Here is a 19,177-nt window from a genome sequence, read left to right as displayed (position 1 = left end):
TCCCGGCCGGCCGCCGCAAGCGGAGCGGAGGGCCCGCTGCGGGGCAGCGCTGCTGCAGCCGCGGGGAGCCGTCTCGGTGAGGTGCTGGGGGTGTCAGTGCCTCTCCCAGGACCAAGCATCTTCCTTCTCGGCTTCCTAGGCTGTGTCCACCCTTTCGAAGGCTTATAGAGTCGGTGTCTTTTTCTGCTGTGGTGTCAGTTTTTCTTTTAGCGTTGGCAATAACTTCTGTACTTAAAAGTGGTGTGAAGAACCTGTTTGGATAAAGTTTCTTATGGGTCGCATGTTTTACTGTGTGAGCAGGTAGCCTTAGCTATACGCTCTTGTGCTTTACTCTTTTGTACAGTTACAGATACTTGTTTTTTGCACTGTGCCCCTATAAAGTACAGCCTGTTCCTCTTACCTCCCATTTTTTTCCTCATTCAAGTGGATATGGTGAAGTAGTACTTTTCAGCTGCTTATAGGACGTTTTTTCTGAAGACTTATTTTTGTTTTCTAGGGAACTGAGTCATTAACATACATTTTTGGTTTCTGGCATCCTTGAGTGTGTTAGTTTGGATATAACTGGTTTTGTTAGTGTGGCATGCATGCATAGACAGCCTGTAAAGGTTTGTGTATCATGCACTTGGTATATTGAAGAGTTTTTGCTTGGATGTTTGTTTTAGTGCTATTTAGTGAAAATTCCTGTACTGGCTGGGGTTGAATTGGTTATGATGAAGCTGCAGTGATTCTGTTTGTTTATTTATTTAATTCTGTAGCAGCTGTTCTGGTTTTCTTAGCATACTCTCAAAGTTGCATCTGAAGAGACCTTGCCAGTGTTTTATTTTCTCTTTCAGTTGTTATTTTTTTAGCTAATGTATTCCAGTGTACCTTGTGGGAGGTTCTTGTATGGTGAATTACTCAAATTGAAAGTTTTAGCTATATAATTTTCACTTCTACTTCAGTTTTGTAGAAGAGGCGCTAGTTCAGGCTTAAAATACTTGGTGGCAAGTGGGCCCTGCAGGAATGTCTGAACTAGTCAGAATCCTGCTTGCATCAAAGCTGGAAGCCGATTGCTGTATAAGCATGGTGTTGTCCTTAATCTTAAGTAGTCTGAGAGGGAGGGTGTGTTTGTTCAAGGTGTGGTGTTCTATCGCCCTAATGTTTCTCTGACCAGGGTAGTACCACTGGGTGTCTCCGCTGTGTTGTGTGAATTACTGTTTCAAGGTAGTGTCAGTTAAAGTGCGTCTTTCCTGTGTCTTGGTACCTTATGTGTCTAGTGTTTATAAGGAATAACCCGATCTCTGGTTCCAGCTTGAGTTTTAGGAGAACAATCTGTGGTACTAGACCTTGTAGATACAGACCACAGTTTCTTCTTGACAACCAGTTGGTTCACTTGCTGCCCTCCCCAGAATTAATCTGGGATTTATCACTGGAAAAAAACCATTGATTGCAGAAGGTGTGTAGCTGTGTCGTTGTGCTCTTGTGGTGCTATGTTAGAGCCAGCCATCTGCTGCCTTGGAAGGCTGCTGGTCTGTTAGGTCCAGGCTAGCAGAATGTGTCTGGGCTAGAGTGGCTCTTCAGAGAGCTTGTGTAGGTAAATGATACAAAAATACAGACACAGGGAGGCAACTGTCTTTGTTTATGGTTCATTTGATGCTATTTGTTCTGCCTTAGTAATGCAAATGACAAGATAGCTGCTCAACTTCATTCTCCTAATTCTGATCCCTATAATGGATTTATAGGTTCAGATGTACAGCGCGTCCGCCAGTGAGTAGTAGAATGAGTTGCTCTTTTTAGTACTTGAATTAATCCTGATTTCTGCAAACACAGATAGGTTTGTGGAAAAAGGGCTGCTCACCTGTGAGCTGTATTCTGGTGCTTTTTAGTGTAGATGTTAGCAGTCGGTGTCTGTTGGCTTTAGTCTCTGTATATTGTAGTGTTTACCATGACTGAGTTTGTTAACCTTGAGCTGGTACTGTTGTAGTGGAAAGGTTATACTTATTTATTGTGTGGTAAACATTAACTAGGGAAGGTGCAACATGGGGGGAAAAAATACTTCTTTCATTATAGAAAGTTAGTAAAGGTTGGAGGCAAGGCACTGGGGAAAGTTGTTCAACTCCAGAAGAATGGATTTTGTAAAACTCTTTATTTCAACTGAGAAACTGAAGGGAGGGGTGTAAGGGTTAAAACAGAAAACATTTTTCCCTATTAATAACCATGATTAACTGAAAGTATCTGTGGTCCTGTCTCATTGTGATTTTGTGTTCTTTTTTCCTTGCAGGTTAAGGCTTCATTTGACCTGGACAACAAGGTTCAGATCAAATACATTGATGAGGATAATGATGAGGTAAAATACCCTTCACCCTCCCAAAATATGATTGGTGTTGAATCTTTCTGCCTCTTGATATGTTGTAGTGGGTCCTCTGGGAATGTGTGTTATGTGGATCAGAGGTGATATTTTTGCCCTTTTGATAAGAAAATAGCTGTTTGTCTTGCAGTTTCACTCTTAATGTAGCATACTTACTTTAGTTTTTTTTAGAGGATACTGCCTTTATTTTCCTACCCCACAGAAACATCCAGTGGTTCTGTGTACTCTGAGGGAGGGCTGCTTCTGTCGAGGGACTTTATTACTTTTCATTTTATTGGAATAAGGTAGTTGTAATTATTTGTGCTTGCAGCCATGGTTAAGCTCTGTCTCTTCAATCTTCACTCCTTCCTGTGGAAAATGTAGGTCCTCTGTCATTAGCATATGTTTACTTCAGTGATCTGGTGTACTCAAATCCTCTGCTCGTTTTATGCAAATGCTGTAATCTCCAAGCAGATTACTGACTCAGGAAACAAATTGATTACTTCTGGTTGTCCTTGTTGAGTAACTTCCTGCCTGGCGTGACTGCCCTCTCATATTCTTTCTGTTTATCTAGAGATTTAAGGTAGAATGCAGCTCTCAGACAGAACGTGACTTTTGCAGACTCTGTGTTCCGTTACTTCATTTGTAGCTCTACTAAGGTGCAGATCTGGGCATCTTTCTTTTGTTGTTTTCCCCCCAAGGGGACATGTCAGGATGCTTTTGGCAACCTTTCAGGGAAAGATTCTCCCCTGGTTTTCCAGCCTACCTCTCTATAGATACACAGATGCACCAGCTAAAGATCTTTTTCACTCACTAATAGAGTAAACGTCGTAGAGAACTGTGTGGTGCTGTAGTGTTTGGATAGCTTCTTCTATTAGTACCTTCAGTGTGCAAAACTCATAAATGAAGAGACATATTCACCCTATAGAAGATGTCTGAATCAGAAGAACAGTTAAGTGTTTCGTGTTGGCCATTAAAAGCAACTGTGTCCAAACTCTGTGTATTTGTGTAGTGAACCCAGTGGCACCAGTGCCAGCTTCCTTCCCGTAGGTGAGACCACACGTGTTCTGAGTGCTGGAGACCTGGCTTGTTGAGCAAATCTAATACAGAACATGGTCTGCTCCAGAACACAACATTGATTAATAATTAATCTCAGCAGCAATAACAAATATCTGAGGGAGTGGTATTTTAAAAACTCTGCGTAAAAATACATTTATTCTGAAAGCATGCTAATGTTAAGAGAATCACAAAAATGTTGGAGACTGTTACTCACTGTTATTTCTCTTTGCAGGTCTCTGTGAATAGCAAAGGTGAGCTGCTGCTTTACTGTGAAATCAGTAAAGAGACCTCAATTGTTGTTCATGTTTTTAGAGAAGCAGTTAAGAATGCTTGCTTTCTTGGTTTTTGGATTTTATGTGTGATTTGGCATCAAATTCTTCTCAAAGGAAGGAGTTTTTGATCCCTAGGAGCAAACTGAAAATTACTGAATGAATGAATGGAGTGTTTAAGTCTCTCGGCTGTGAGAACGTGTTTGCTTGTTGCTGTGAATACAACAGTAGTGCTATTGTAAAAGAATTTACAGAAAGCATAGGAGATGCTCCTTGATGTCAGGGCCCCTAAATACTATGTGCTAAACTTGCATCTATTGTTTGAGATGGGGAAGATTCACATTTCTTTCCCTTTTTCTTTAGAGGAATATGAAGAAGCTCTAAAGGTAAATGTTCTCTTTGACTTTTTTGATATATTCATCCTTCTCCAATTAAAGTTGGTGTAGCTGAAAAAAACCCAGCGTTATGTGGCCCATGGAAATCAGAATAGCTCAGTTTTCTAGCTTTGGACACTAGCTTGAATGTTTTGCTACAGTTTTTGTTCCATCCAGGCTAATCTTGATTTGTATAAATTAGTTGACTAGGCAGTTGTGGTTCAGGGCCTTGAGCAGCCAATTAATTGGTTAAGTGAATGGCTTTCTCAAACACTTAAACAGTAATCCCATGTTTGGAGACACTGGGCTCTAATGGGATTCCTTTAAAAATCTTTCCACATAGGCTCTAATGTTGTACTCTCTGGCAATAAAACTTTAGTTGGTATCACTGCTTATAAAGTGATTAAGCATTTAATTTTACTTAGACAAAGTAAGAGTTGCATTCCTTAGAATTTCAGTTCTACAATACTAATGCTTTCAGAACTTTTTGCTCGTGGTCCAAATTTCAAATCTGGTAATAATTTGAATGATAGTAATAAATTAAAATTAGCTGTAAGTTCCTGTACAGAATCTCTGTTGTTTACTGTCTCATGTGAACAGCTTTATTGCTGATAGAAAAATTCCTGCAGGAAATCTGCGTAATTAACCTTTTGCATATAATTTCTTAATAAGCATCTTGTCAACCTTTAAGAAAGGCAGAGTAGCCTGTCAGCTCATTGTACCTTGGCATTTCACTCAGTCTTTCTTCTTGTGTGTTAGTCTTTCCTCAACCTCTCCAGTGTAGTGCTCTATTTTGACAGGATTTTGTATGTTGCTTGTAAGTGAAGTAAATGTGGTGTATGTATGTACTGTTTATTTAGATTGCAGTTAAACAAGGAAATCAACTTCAGATGAACGTGTACGAGGAAAACTCTTCTCTGAAGGAAACTTCGCATTCTTGCTCTTTGCAACTACACGAAAAAACTGTTACAGAAAAGTTGGCACTTCTCAAAGATCAGAAAAAGCCTCTTTCACACTATCACATGCTCCCTCCTGGGTTAGAGGAAGACTTAAAAAATGAAGATCTGACAGTTCAGGTAGGATGCCAAACTGGATTATACATTCGCTAAAACAAAGAATTCATAAGTGTGATTAACTTTATAGACTGATTGTCATCTTTACCTGTAGATAAAAACCTCTTGAGTTCAGAATTTGGTCTTCATTTTCAGCTGGCTGCACCTGTTAAAGCTCTCAATTGTTTGAATGTCTTCAAGAGGGTATTCTGATGCTGCATGTAGAAATACAGATTCTTTCATGTTGACCATTCTCAAGTATTTTGATGAACAAAGCAATTGGTCTCCTGAAGCCCTGGTTGATCTATTAACTTCTGGTTGACTTGATTTCTTTGGCTTTGATGTGTGATTACACTCAAATGCTAATAAGGCAGAAATATTTCAGGGAAGTGTCAGTGGCTTCCTTGTGTTGCTTTTCCACTGTTTTCTGAAGAACTTGACTTTTTTTAGTTTTATTTTTTAAGACACTTGAAGGGAGAGCTGTTTGAAAGTGGTTAACTTGCTGTGTTGAGGTTTTTTGCAGCTTTGCGTGCTTAAAGTTTGTGACTTACTTTTTGTGTTGTGTTTTGTTTGATTTCCCCTTCCCACCCCTTCCAGCAAAAGTTAAATCACACTAGAACAGGAAGAACAAATGAAAATCCTCCAGAATGGTTTACTAGCTACTTGGAAACAGTAAGTATATTTTCTTCTGATTTTAGTATTTTTAAAGGAATACATCAGGGGCTTGTGTGGAAAAGATACTGGTGATGCCTAACTCTGTATGTCTGATCACGCTTGCCTGTGGTACTTGTGATCAGGATCCTTTGCCACCTCTTTCTACAAACTAAAGATAGGGGAACTTAAAGGTTGTATTTAAAACATCCCTGGTGGACAAAATCAGAACTTAACAATAGAGATCCCAAAGGAGTTTGTTGGCAGTTGTGTTAATTGTCTCAGAGATAAGTTTCTTTACCTTTGTGCAAGGTTATGGAAGAAGCTTAATATTGTGAACATGAGTATATGATTTTTAATTTGCCTTGTTAAAACCTATGGGCTGGTATTTTCTAAAATACAAGTCTTCTTTGAGGAATGTGATACTTGTTTAATTTCATCTGGAATGTTCTGGGGGATGGGGGTGGATTGAGCTGCTTTATGACTTCTGGACTGGGAGACTTTGGACAATGTAATCCAGTTCTGGAAGCTGCATGGGTGGGTCTCATCCATGACTACTTTGGTTGTTTTTTTATTTTTTTTCCAGTTCAGGGAACAAGTAGTTAAGGAAACTGTTGAGAAACTGGAACAGAAGCTATATGAGAAACTTGCTCATCACAATCAGCCTCCAGATTTTTCTGAGAGCTCCGTTACAGCAGCGCCTCCAGCTTCAGAGAGTGGATCAGGGAAGGGCAGCCAGTGTGACTGGCTGATCTCCTGCTGCAACTGCCAGGCCCGAATTGTTGGAGTTCGCTACCAGTGCAGGTAGAATATGATGAGAGATGGGAGTATGGAAAACTGAACGTGTAGGGCACGTGAATGAGTCACAGAATCACAGAATCACAGAACGTTAGGGATTGGAAGGGACCTCAAAAGATCATCTAGTCCAATCCCCCTGCCGGAGCAGGAACGCCTAGATGAGGTTGCACAGGAAGGCGTCCAGGCGGGTTTTGTCAGGGAAGCTGTCTTGGTGTTATAACCTTCTAGATTCCTGATCTGCAGTATGCTGTACATTTCAGAACCTCTAGTATGTGTCTCACAAACAGCTTGTGTTCTCTGGTGTGGTGACTAGACCTTGTCTGCATAAGAGCAGGATTAATGCTATTTTGAGAAAACGTGACTGTTAAAGTGGGAGAACTTTATGACACTTGCTGTATTCTCAGGCACTCTTAACTTTTTTCATATAACATGCAGTAAACATAAGGGAAAATGTTTCATTTCCCCTGCCTGCTGCCTCTAGGCAGCAGCAGTGAATGGAATGGCAACAGCAGTTTTTCTTTGGATTTTTTTGTTGTTTTTCTTTAACCCATCCTGTTCCTGCAGGAGCAATCTGCTTTGCATCCCTGAATACTTCAGTTGACTTATCCTCTGTATTTTCACAAGTATGATGCTGGTTTTGGCACTCAAATTCAGTATAATTTTTAATCCTTTATAGCAAGAATTGTTAGTCACTTGTGCTAAAGGAAGCGTCAGTTTTCTTCAATGTGAATTCAGGAAGGAAGGGAGAACTGTGTTGTGGTTTTGCTAAGAAGAGAGATACTGATTTAGATATTCCACATGGCTCCAAATATTGATGTACAAGTGACAGAACCAGCTTCTGTTTTGCTCAGAAACAAGTTTTTGTTTTACTGCTTGCAATGGTAGGATGATACAGAGTTGTCTCTCTGCAGAAACATAAGGACTAATTATCCTTCAGTCTTTTTCTAGTGCATTAATTCTTTGTCTTGCCTTTTAGTAACCTCCTGCCTTTTCTGCTTTGCAGCCTTTGTCCAGCCTACAATATCTGTGAACAGTGTGAAGCAGGAATATATGCACATGATCCTAATCATGTCTTGTTAAAGCTGCGAAGACCTGTGCTGTGTATTGCTGAGAATTGCAGCCTTGCAGAGTTTTCACCTCGCCTGCCTGCTACTCTGGAGCAAGTTAGGTAAATGATGGCACCTGTTAGAACCTGACTAGATTATCCTGATAGCAAAGTGGAAACTCCTGTGCTGGGGTCATGTTCAGCTTTCATTGTAGATTTAGAGAAATGGAAATGGTGCTCAAATTTTATTGCGTGTAACTAAAAATGGCTGCATACCTGTAAATGGCCAAAGTCACAGGATATTACAGCATTTTTAATATCAAAGTAGAAAAGATAGAATTTTGTGTCGTAGGTGGGTAGCAAACTTTGAGAGCTTGCTTTTTCTTTGAGCATATGCTAATCTGACTTTGCTCTTTCACTGGGGCCATTCAAAATATCTTCAAGAGCACCAACACAGATGTTCTTTTAAAATCATCCGGTATCCAGTCTAGAAGCAAGAGACAGTTCCCAAAGTATTCCCTTTGAGACTAAGACTGTATTGGCTAAAGCTAAATTATAATCAATTTAATATATTGTAACGAGGTTGTTTATTCTCTCTGCAGGCTCCAGAAACAGATGGACAAAAGATTTCTGAAGGCAGAAAAACAAAGATTACGAGCGGAGAAGAAACAGCGAAAGGCAGAGGTCCGAGAGCTCAAAAAGCAGCTAAAACTGCACAGGAAAATCCATCTGTGGAACTCTGTCCATGTATTGGAAGCTAATGGCTCACCTACTCTGAAGTCTGACAGTCAACCTAATACTTTCCTGTAAGATGTTGTTGGCTGGGCATTTTCAGTTGTGCTGTCTGTCCTTTCATGATGAGACCAAGTTAAACTAACAGGAGGAAGTTGATGAAATTGCTCATTTAAAGTATTGTTTGTCATTGGACCCCATGAGAATTTTCTCTAAATGGAATTTGCAAAGGGAAGTGTTTTTGTTGTTTTTACTTTGGAGGAGAGTAGGAGAAAAAAAAAGCAACTGATGTTTATTACCAGAAACTTAAACTTATACAGGTTTAGGAGAAGGGGGAATAACTAGGATTTTAAAATATTTTTATATATGCATATATATAGAAAATGAGGGGTTTTTTTGTGTGTATAGATATAGATAAAAAATATCCATACACGCATGTGCTTACAGTGTAAATTAACATTTTTCCCAGTTTTTAGAGAAGTCTGTATCTTCCTGCTCTGTTAAGTGTCTCTGCATAAAGCCAAGCACATTGTGTGCTTATGTTCAGTGCTGGTCTTTTTATTTTTTTCCTTTTTTCACATGATCTCAGGCTGAGTCTCACTAGACTGCAGCCTTTGCATGCAACCATTTTGCATTTTCTGTTCCCTTTGGTTTCATGAATGTACAGATGTAAAACTTGTATAGTTCTGGTTTCTTTAATTCATCCCTTCCATCTTCTGTAGGGCATTTAAAAGTCAATTTAACATTAATCAGTTACTTATAGTTGTGGGGAGCTTGAAATGGCTATCTTGGCTTCCATCTTGCTGAACAGGCATATTACAGAAACAAACTCAAAACAGCAGCTGAATGATGTCGTCTGTTCTGGTGGGTTTTTAGTGTATTTGTTTCCTCTCCAATCCCAGGAGTCCTAGTCGACCCTTCCAAACAATTGTCCCAACACTAAGTGCAGTATTTGTGGATGAGAATCTCCCAGATGGAACCCACTTGCAACCAGGAACAAAGTTTATCAAACACTGGCAAATGAAAAATACTGGCAATGTGGAATGGAGCTCGGACACAAAGGTAACTTTCCTTTGCAATTGTTTGTACATGCTAAAATAGGTCTGGAAGATATAATATATGTATGCATTAGGAATCTGAATTCTCTGTCAGAACCTGTTTAGGATTTTATTTAATTCAGGGGCAGGAAGCTGTCTAGGTGGTCTTCACAACTGCAGACTGGAGGAGGAAAGCAGTCAAGACTAACATCACTGAACGTGTCTTCCAGTGCTGTTACAATGTTACAGTTCAGCCATGTTTACAACAGGAGTGTTGCTTTTCTGACTGCAAAAAGCATTTCTTCTCCCAGTGACTGACTTAACGTTGAAGGATGGGGGTATGTTCCTTGTGGTGACAGTAACTAATGGGAGAATGTTTAGCAGCCTATCTTCTCCATGCTTGGTGTCTACAAGGCCTTTCAGCAGAGGAGCTTTGTGTTCCTTACTGACCACAGTTTGCAGAGAAGCTTATGAAGTTAACTTTTACTTTTTTTTTTTAATATATTTCAGCTGAAGCTTATGTGGGGAAATCTGACTTTGGCATCTTCTGAAAAAAAAGATGTGTTAGTACCATCCCTTCCATCAGGACAAGTAGGAACCGTTTCAGTTGAGTTTGTAGCTCCTAATATAGAAGGAACTTACACCTCTCACTGGAGACTGTCACACAGAGGGGAACAGTTTGGGCCCAGGATCTGGTGCAGTATTGTTGTGGATCCCTTCCCAGCTACTGACAATCTAGAAAGCAATTGGAAGGATTCTGACTCCTGTCAGAAGGCTTCCAGCACCAAACAGGCAAGTAACTCGTGCACTATCTGGGGCGATTCTGAATTCTGTGGTAGGAGCAGCAATGAATATTGCTTGGTATGGCGTAGGTTCCATAATGATATTGATTTCCAGGGGATTCTTTCAGTTATTTGCTTCTAATATTTAATAGAAAGGAAACAACTTTTACTGCATTTTTAAGTTCTAAAATAGTTTCTTTTTGACAGGTAGGGGATAAGTTACCAGTCTGTTGCAGCTACTTGTCTAGTTCTTTGAACCAAAACACTGGGATTTCTCTTTGTTAGATCTTGTCCTTTTGGCTCTAAAATGAGTTGAATTAATTCTCTTTTCAAGTTACTTGTGTTCTTATACACAATATTCAGGCTTTCCATTTCATGTAGTTGTTTTATTTGCTGCCTTCATAAGGGGCTTCTCTGACGTTATTTTTTTGCTTTTTGCAGGATGCTTCCTTGAAGATGGAAGCAGGTGCTCAACTGATGGGTGAAATCATGGAGCAGGCTGAAATACCTCTGCCAACTATTCCCTTAAAGATCAAAAATCTGCCAAGTGAGAGAGAATTTTATATCCCATCTGTTGATCTCCTCACTGCACAGGTAAAGTGCTAAAATTCAGGTGGAGATGAAACAAACTACCTTGGTTTGATATCTAGGTATATAGATATACATAAGAATAAAAAGCTTTTGAGCTCTCAAAGAGACACTGTGTTTTCGGGAAGACTGTATTGTGTTTTATATAGCAGAACTACTTTATTGAATTAGTATTGGGAACTGTCACTGTATGGAACACATGGGCAGGACAAACTGATATTCTCAATAACAGGGCTGGGTCTTTCTCTGGCCACTAACAAAGGAGTGCCTGGCTTTGCCTCTTGCTGCCCCAGTTTGTGTACCACGTTCTATGATGTGGATATGTTATGGGAAAACTGTTCTCTGTCTGAGGTTGTGCTGGGTAACTAATGAAGTGGAGTAGGCTTATTTGTAAGTTAATGGGATCCGATTTTGGAACGTTGGGAAGTACAGCACAGGATTCCATTTCAGGGTTTGCTGATGAAAACTGTGGTGTTCCTTTCTGTAGGATTTGCTGTCCTTTGAGCTGTTGGACATTAATATTGTGCAGGAATTGGAGCGAGTGCCGCACAATACTCCTGTTGGTGAGGTTCTTCTCATACTCTGTGTACTGTCTCTAGGGTTCTGAGTTAACTGTTTACCCAATGAAAAGCCTTGTGCAGAAGGCTTGTTTGCTCCTCAGGCAGGAGTGTCTTCCCAGCTCTCCTGTCTTTTTCATTTTAATTCTTGCTGCAGTCCTAGAGGTGATGTTTGATAGTGCTTTGCATCTTCGTATTTTTCAGTCTTGACTTCTTTTCAGCTTCTTATCTCTAAGACCATAAGATTCTCCACATTGAAGAAGGCTGCCAGTTTCTTTGCACAACCAGTGCCAGTGTAGTGCAAAGCTAGTTGTTTATTTAACCAAATTATCTTGTAAGATAACTGGGTTTATTCAGTCTTGGAAGAATATCCCTTAAAAAAGGATAACCTCTGAAGAAGTTGCCTCCTGGAGGAAAGAAGGGTCCTTTAGTGCCAAAGATTTTTGCTACCTTTGTTTTTCAGACATGACTCCATGCATGTCACCTTTGCCACATGATAGCCCCTTGCTGGAGAAACCTGGCTTGGGTCAGATAGAGGAGGAGAACGAGGGGAGTGGATTCAAACGAGTGCCTGGTAAGCAGTAGTTGTAGGAATCTTGAGGGTGAGGGAAGGATGTTGTCACTTCTGTGCAGTCAGCAGTTTTGATCTCTAAAAGGAATTGTAACTCCTGTCTTTCCCTTCTGTGGAAAAACAAAGAGTTGTTTGGCTCAAACTTGTAGTCTGACACTACTCTCTAATTGTAGAGGTTGGAGCATGATGTGTGTAGAATTCAGAAATACAACTGCTTCTCTTGATCTGTGTGACTACTAGAATTGTTGTGAGAATTAACAATTTACCCTTTATAGGCCAAGACTGGATTATACTCAAACACTGTAGGTGTGGCCCCCATAATTCTCAGTCACTTTCACATTCAACTTGAACTGAATTCCGAAATATTTCTACCTTTAAAAAAGTAACACACGGTGTCAATATTAGCCTTGGGTAGTCTAAAAAAATTCTTATATCTGCATTTCCTTGTGGTGGTGGTAAAATAATGTTCCATTTTTCTTTCAAAGCAATGACGGAAGCCTGCTTTCCTGCAGATACCTGCATCGTGAAAGTGAAAGCTGAACATCCATTGAACCAGGAGGAAGGGGAAGAAGATATGAGTGGGACTCAGTTTGTCTGTGAAACTGTAATTCGCTCTCTGACCCTGGATGCTGCACCTGACCACAAGCCTCCACAAAAAAAGAAAATCCTCCAGAGTAAGTACTGTCTCTAGCTGCCTTCTGTGGCTGTACTTTCTTGCAGTGGGGCATTGTCCACAAATTGCCAGGCACTGCAGGCTGTGATACCACTTTAATTGTTATTCCTGATTGTTTTAGTAGACTCTTTGCAAACATTGCAAGACACCTTCAGTTGCAGTATGATAAATGAAGACTCTCCTAGGATAAAAACTAATTCCACTTCTGAAAAGGAAGCAAAGATTAATCAGTCAGAGACAATGACAGAAAATTACGGTGGTAAGTAAAATAGGTTTAAATTTAAGATAGAGCTGTAGTAAGTGCTACCAAAAAAAATGGGTGTAAAAAGATCTGACACTGTTCCAGGAAACTGATCCTCATTCGATCAGGAGAATCATCATTACATCAGAAAGTTGGTGTCAGTGCTCTGAACAAGCAGCAAGCTTAGCAGCTGCTTTGAAACAAAAGTTGAGACATAAAGGTTCCAGTGGGGTATTCAAGTAGATGCTCATATGTTAAGCATGGCTTGTGCTTCCGTATTTTGTACGTGTAGCTTGAAGTCAGTACTTCGAAGTTTATAATGCATGTAATTTAGGAGCTGAAAGCTACTGTTTACATTGTCAGTGTAGCTCTTATTCCTGTTTTTATTATAAGCATTAAAATCACCAACATACTTGCATCTATTACACTTTCACACTAAAACTCCCATCTTCCCCCCCAGTAGACAAAATAAATTTTACCATTAATATCAACAGCAAAAGTTTACAGTTGTTTCTCAGTACTTGCCTGTTACATCTGGGACAATACCGTCTTAGCTGTTATCCATACAAAATAGACAATAGTTAATACTTCGCTACTTCTTTTTTCACTGGTAGGGGACCTTCCACTGTCTGATGAGAGAGCAAACACCTGTAGTGATACTGGCAATTCTAATGAAGAGGAGGATGATGATAAAGATGATGTTCAAAGTCAAGGCTCCTCTGCTTCATCAGAGGATTATATCATCATTCTCCCGGAGTGCTTTGACACCAGTCGTCCTTTAGGGGAGTCTATGTATAGTTCAGCTCTTTCTCAGCCCAGTTTGGAAAAGATGGGAGAACCTGAAACAGCAGCAGAGAAACCAGAAGGGGGAAGCCAGCCACAGACCCACAGTGCCAGCGACAGTTTGACAACTTCACAAACGCTGGCTGTGGCAGCACTAACCCCAGAGGCTGCAGACACCTCACCCCAGACACAAAGGTATACTTCTTGGACAGGAACAAAATGGTTGTGTTGGCGTTGTGGTAGAGTCTGCAGGTGTTGTGCTTAAGTTCAGTGTCCAAACTGTTGCAACAAAAGTTTTGCTGCATGCTACAGTTAATGTATTAAATCTTGCAACTCTTTCTAAAGCCTGTACCTGCTGATTATCTGAGTATGAGAGAGGGAAAGAAGGGAGCATGTGGAGCTTTTTCTTCTGTCTGTTGACCTTGACTTACCTACATGTGTACGTGTAGAAAGCAAGTAGTTAAAGTAATGTTTTTTGCCTTATGTTCTCAGGAATCCTGCATCTCTTCAGAATCATATCTTTCAAGAACCAAACATAGCAGCTTCAGAGAGTATTTCTTCCACTCCTCATAACCAAATAAGAGAAGGTATGGACAGTACTTAATGAAGGGTGTATTCACAGTTGTTATCACCTATTCTTTAAACCTAGTATTGGATTTGATGTCTTGTTATTCTTGAGGAGAACAGAAATCTACTGAGTGATGATTGTTTTTTTCTCTAGGTGTGAAATTATACTATAAGAAGATTTGAATAAAAATAATTGGCTTTGTGGATCAGTTGAGAGCATCTATTTGTTAGAAATGGTAGGAGGGTACTCGGAGGTATTTGTAGACATCTGGAGAATTACCTTGCTCTGGAATTAACAGGCTTTGTATTTAAGCTGTTACTGTCACTGGGAGCTCAGAGTAGTTCGTATCATGTTAAAGTACACATCCACTGACTAATTAGCCAAATGACTTCTGATTGTTTTGACTGCAGTGAGAATACTGCATTACCTAGCTTGTGTCTGGATAACTAAAATTGAAAGGATTAATTTTGGACTGAATCCCACTCCTTTCAATTCATGTACATGTTGTATCTCTTCAGCTTCTCATTAACTGGATCTGATGATACAGTTTTGTGATATATTTTTTTCTTCCTGTTCAGAACCTAGTGGTGAAGACAGTCATGGACCAGGATCTTCTGGATTTCTAACTAATAGACAGATGGGCGCAGAATACCCAAGGTAATGAAGCTGAAGCTTTGACTTCAGAAATACTGTTTTAAACTAAGAACTGCTGAATTAGGCATTTAGGAAAAAGCACTGGTGTACCGATTTTGTATATTCAGCATTTTGTAGAAAGGCCTCCCTGCTTAATGGAAACATATGGTGAATTATACAGTGCTACGTCTTCATAAGATCTCAGTTTCTACTCAGACACAAATATGAAAGATGCAGAATTGGCAAGCAAAAAATGTGTGAAGAGTTCAAGCTGAATCCTTCTAAAATTCTGTGGGTTTTTAATGAAAAATTTCAGGTTTCTTAAAATAGGGATTTTGTAAGTTAGCTACAAAGAAAATGTGTCTTAAGATACTGAAACTGGAGAATAAGACAAAACGTTAGGAAGAACATTAATGGACTTAAGAACTGATGGAAAACAAATGGAAGTTACTCTGGCGTGAATAGATGCGTCATAGTGCACAGCATTCATGTGTAGATGTAGTCTTCTGGGTAAGAATACTTAATTCTTTACAAATGGCCATGTTACGGAAAGCAAACCAGTGTACTTTAGCATAAACCCACTATTTAATAGAGGTTATCAAGACAGAAGGAATGAGCTCCCTGGATAACTCAGTTCCTAAATAGCAGTGATTTCTTTGGAACATAGATTTTTTTTTTTTCTCCAACAAGAATTAAATCTTAGTTGGCACATGAAGAGGGAGAGGCTTGCACTTCATGTGAAACAAACACTTGGCTTTACTGACCCTAAAGCGATAACTGACTTCTCTGCAGGTACCCTCAAGGAAGCAGCATTGCAGGAGAACTGGTTAAAGGAGCTTTGTCGGTTGCTGCTTCTGCCTACAAAGCATTGTTTGCTGGACCACCTGTTACAGAACAGGTAAATGTCTTACCTGTATGCTGTGTGACTTTCATAGGATGCCAATCTTAAACTTACAGGACTGTCTCTTATAAATGTGTCAATAGTCTATATAGGACTTCACGTGATAGTAAAATATTAAGCTCATTGGCATCCCTTTGAAGTGTGTGACTACACCAGCAGATTGGGAAATCTGCTGTGATCCCATGGGGATCACAGACTAGTAGAGATTGAAAGGGACCTCTGCAGATGATCGCATCCACCCCCCCTGCTAGAGCAGGATGGCCCAGAGAAGATCACCCAGGAACATGTCCAGGGGTGTTTTGAATGTCTCCAGAGAGGGAGACTCCACAGCCTCTCTGGGCAGCCTGGTCGAGGACTCTGGTACCCTCACAGTAAAGATTTTCCTTATGTTTAAGTTGAACCTCCTGTGGTTTAGCTTGTGACCATTGCCGCTTGTTGCTGGGCACAACCGAGAAGAGTCTGGTCCCATCCGCCTGAAACACCACCCTTTAGATATTTATAAGCATTAATGAGATCCCCCCTCAGTCTCCTGCAGGCTAAAAAGCATGTCTTTGACAGTGTCATGAAAGAGTAGTAATTCACATTTGTAAGTGAGCAGTGAAAGTGGACAGTTTAATTGTGGACAAAAGGGCCTCTGCGCCTTAATTACGTACCAGTATAATGCAGGACCACTGCTTCAAATGACAAATTGTCTTTTTATAGCTTATCTTACTATCTTTTGTTTTCAGCCACCTGCAGCTACAGAAGAGCACACTGCTGCTCTTCTATCCAGTCTGTGTGAGATGGGGTTCTGTGACAGGCAGTTAAACCTGCGGCTGCTGAAGAAACACAACAATAATATGGTTCAAGTGGTAACTGAGTTGCTTCAGATCAGTAATAGCGACTGGTACAGCAATAGGTGCTGAACCTTCCTGGTGGAGGGAGGAATTCTCTTCATTGCGTAAATTCTCATTAAACCCTGCAACAGTAACAGGCTGCTCCTTAGCTGCTTTCTGTTTGGAGGTGTAACTAAAACTGGCTTTTCTTTGAGCTTTTGACTTTTGTTTTCTTACGGAAATGTGAACATGGCTTGTCACACCATCTTAGGAATTGGAGACCAGAATTTCAACTGTTATTTGGACCTCATAGTTAAATGAGTAGTCTCTAATTTCAGACTAGATCCTCTTATCAGGGAATCTGTAGAATTACTTTAAACTTCCATCTAGATGAGAACTTCCCTTTTTATTGTAAGATTTTTTTTTTTTATTAGGCAGCTGGAAACTGTAGAAACTTGTTCTGTTGACTTTTTAACAAGCTTTGGAATAGGAACCAATGTAAAATGCCGCTGTAAAATGTAGTCTCGCCTAATTTACAGGAGATGCCCACAACTAGCAAGTTGTTTCTTCTGATATGACTTAGTAATTGATTTGTCCAATGCCTGATACTGATGTAACAGACTTTAATGATTCTTAGAAGGAAATGTTTGCTCATACATGAAAGCCATCGTGAACCATCAAGCAACTTTTGAAAAGTCTGAAAGTGTAACCACTGTGGATGAACGATGAATACCAGGAAAGTAATTGTTTCTTGTAGCAGAATGAAGCAAGAGAGTGAATTTACCAGCAGCAATTGAACCATCTCTAGTAATGATGGTGCAAACCAGATCTTTAACAGGAAAATACAGCCAGCTAAAATACTCTGTTAAAAATGGAGTGTAAGGGTAGGAAGGGCCTTTTTAAGAGTCTTTACAGGCTCTCTGTAAAAAAGTTAAACACTTGACTACTGTCTTTTTTTTCAGTATAATGCAAATGTCTTATTCTGTTAATACCACATAGAAGAATTGAAAAACGTACACCTGAATTGGAGTACAAATTCTGGTGATGTTTAGGAATGTGAAGAGTGCTTGAGGTAGGGGTTGTGTGACTTATGTTCTAGTTTGAAAAATGCATTAATTTAAGCAGTTTAAAGTGTGCAGTCTCCTGTGATGGTTCTAGCTGCTTCCGTTTTTTTATAGACACTCGTTTTTCTGACAAGATTTTGCTTTAGATGCCCATGTTTAATTTTGAAATCTAATAATTCCCTTCTAAATGTGTTGGGAGAGATTTGATTCCGAAGAATCACCAGAAATGAGCGACAGACACTGCTGTGCAGTGGTGTATCCATAGATAACTTCCTGGAGTCCAGTCCGTCTGAAGGTGACAGCAGTGTTGGCTACATTCTTACTTTCAAGGACTTTTTTTTTCCTAGTTGCAGTGAGAGACTGTTGATCCTTAAATATTTCTGCTGCTTCAAACTAAGGTGTTCCTGTTCTGTCACAGTGTAGCTGAAGCAGTATCAGTATTGTGACTAGCCAGGTGATCCGTAGTAGTAATTTTTTAAAAAGACATAATGCCCTTAAAGATAAAATACTATTAAAATAATTGAAGAAAAAAATGTATCATACCATTTTTGTTGTAAACCTATTTTTATAGATTGTGGAAGATACACTCTTAAATGCTTATTTTGAAATACAGTAGAACTATTTTGCAGTGTTTCCCATGTCTCTGTACACCAGTACTGTCGTCTGCTGTGGACCAGATGAAGATCTTTCTAGGACTTGAAGCTACTGGGTTTTTTCCCCACCTTAACTTACTCCTCCACGAGGAGGAGGACAGGACATGGTTGAAGTGCAGCAGCAGGTGCAATTGTCTACTTTGACCGGGAATGCCCAACAGGATGGCTTCTCTGCCTGTGCGTATCTGCACACTTGGACTGTTAACATGTTCAGTACATTAATGAGACACTAAGATATTTGAGGAGGAACACTTCATTGCAGAAATTGAAGCATGAAATGCTGTTTTCTTTTGGTTACTTTCTACTAGAGTTTAGATAATGTATGTTCAGGCTTCAAATAGATCTATTCCTGTTGGCTTTGTATATTTTGTTAATGGATGCATGGTATAATTTATAATAAATTCTGTAGCGCAGACGACCTCTGTCTCTTATTTCGGGTGAGCGCTTTCCCATCCGCGGAGGGGGTGGGAGGGAGGAGAGGGGAGCGCGAAGATCGGCTCCTCTTGTTCTGGCAGCGGAACGCGCTGTCCCCACAGGCGGGGGGTGGTGGCGCCGCCAGGAGCGCTGGGGAGCCGTGATAGGAAGCCGTGGCTGCTCTGGGGGGTTCCGCAGCTGAAGGTGTCGCTGCTGAGGGCAGCCCGTGTGCAGCCGGATCGGCCCCGCGGCGGGCTCTTCGCTCCGCAACCCGCAGGGCTGCCGTCCCAAAACCGGCCCCAGGCACGGGCCGCTCTGGCGCCTTCCGCCGCCTCTGATCCGCCCTGGCGCGACCCGGATGAGGAAGTGGTGTTGGGTGTGCGCCTGCGTGCGTGCGACAGCGGAATCATGGCGGACCCGGCAGCCCTGGAGGAGCTGGCCAAGCTCGAATACCTGTCCCTCGTCTCCAAGGTCTGCACCGAGCTCGACAACCACCTGGGCATCAACGACAAGGACCTGGGTGAGCGAGGCGGGCCTCAGCCCGGGGGTGGGCAGACACCCGGCGGGAGCTCCCGCGTTGCGGGCCCGACG

General features: G+C 40.7%; 2 protein-coding genes across 2 annotated transcripts in view; both read left to right on the top strand.

The window, feature by feature from the left end:
- Positions 1-2,266: 2,266 nt before the first annotated feature.
- Positions 2,267-16,545, top strand: NBR1 (neighbor of BRCA1 gene 1). Its single transcript, XM_010193949.1, has 20 exons — positions 2,267-2,326; positions 3,618-3,636; positions 4,018-4,040; positions 4,889-5,104; positions 5,678-5,752; positions 6,318-6,535; positions 7,533-7,697; positions 8,177-8,380; positions 9,209-9,368; positions 9,854-10,135; positions 10,567-10,719; positions 11,201-11,276; positions 11,734-11,844; positions 12,327-12,515; positions 12,639-12,773; positions 13,370-13,733; positions 14,031-14,125; positions 14,685-14,763; positions 15,532-15,637; positions 16,369-16,545. The coding sequence occupies exons 4-20, from the start codon at positions 4,919-4,921 to the stop codon at positions 16,543-16,545; spliced, it is 2,775 nt and encodes a 924-aa protein (XP_010192251.1). The 5' UTR covers positions 2,267-2,326; positions 3,618-3,636; positions 4,018-4,040; positions 4,889-4,918.
- Positions 16,546-18,994: 2,449 nt separating this feature from the next.
- DHX8 (DEAH (Asp-Glu-Ala-His) box polypeptide 8) overlaps positions 18,995-19,177 on the top strand; it is a 13,616-nt gene continuing 13,433 nt past the window's right edge. The window contains exon 1 of the mRNA XM_010193948.1: positions 18,995-19,106. Within this exon, the coding sequence (XP_010192250.1) occupies positions 18,995-19,106 (112 nt within the window). The remainder of the gene's footprint in view (positions 19,107-19,177) is intronic.

The sequence above is a fragment of the Mesitornis unicolor genome, unplaced genomic scaffold (genome assembly GCF_000695765.1).
Source record: "Mesitornis unicolor isolate BGI_N332 unplaced genomic scaffold, ASM69576v1 scaffold18041, whole genome shotgun sequence".
NCBI classification, from domain to species: Eukaryota; Metazoa; Chordata; class Aves; order Mesitornithiformes; family Mesitornithidae; genus Mesitornis; species Mesitornis unicolor.
Note: the sequence above shows the minus strand (reverse complement) of the source record. Positions and strands in the feature narration are given on the sequence as shown.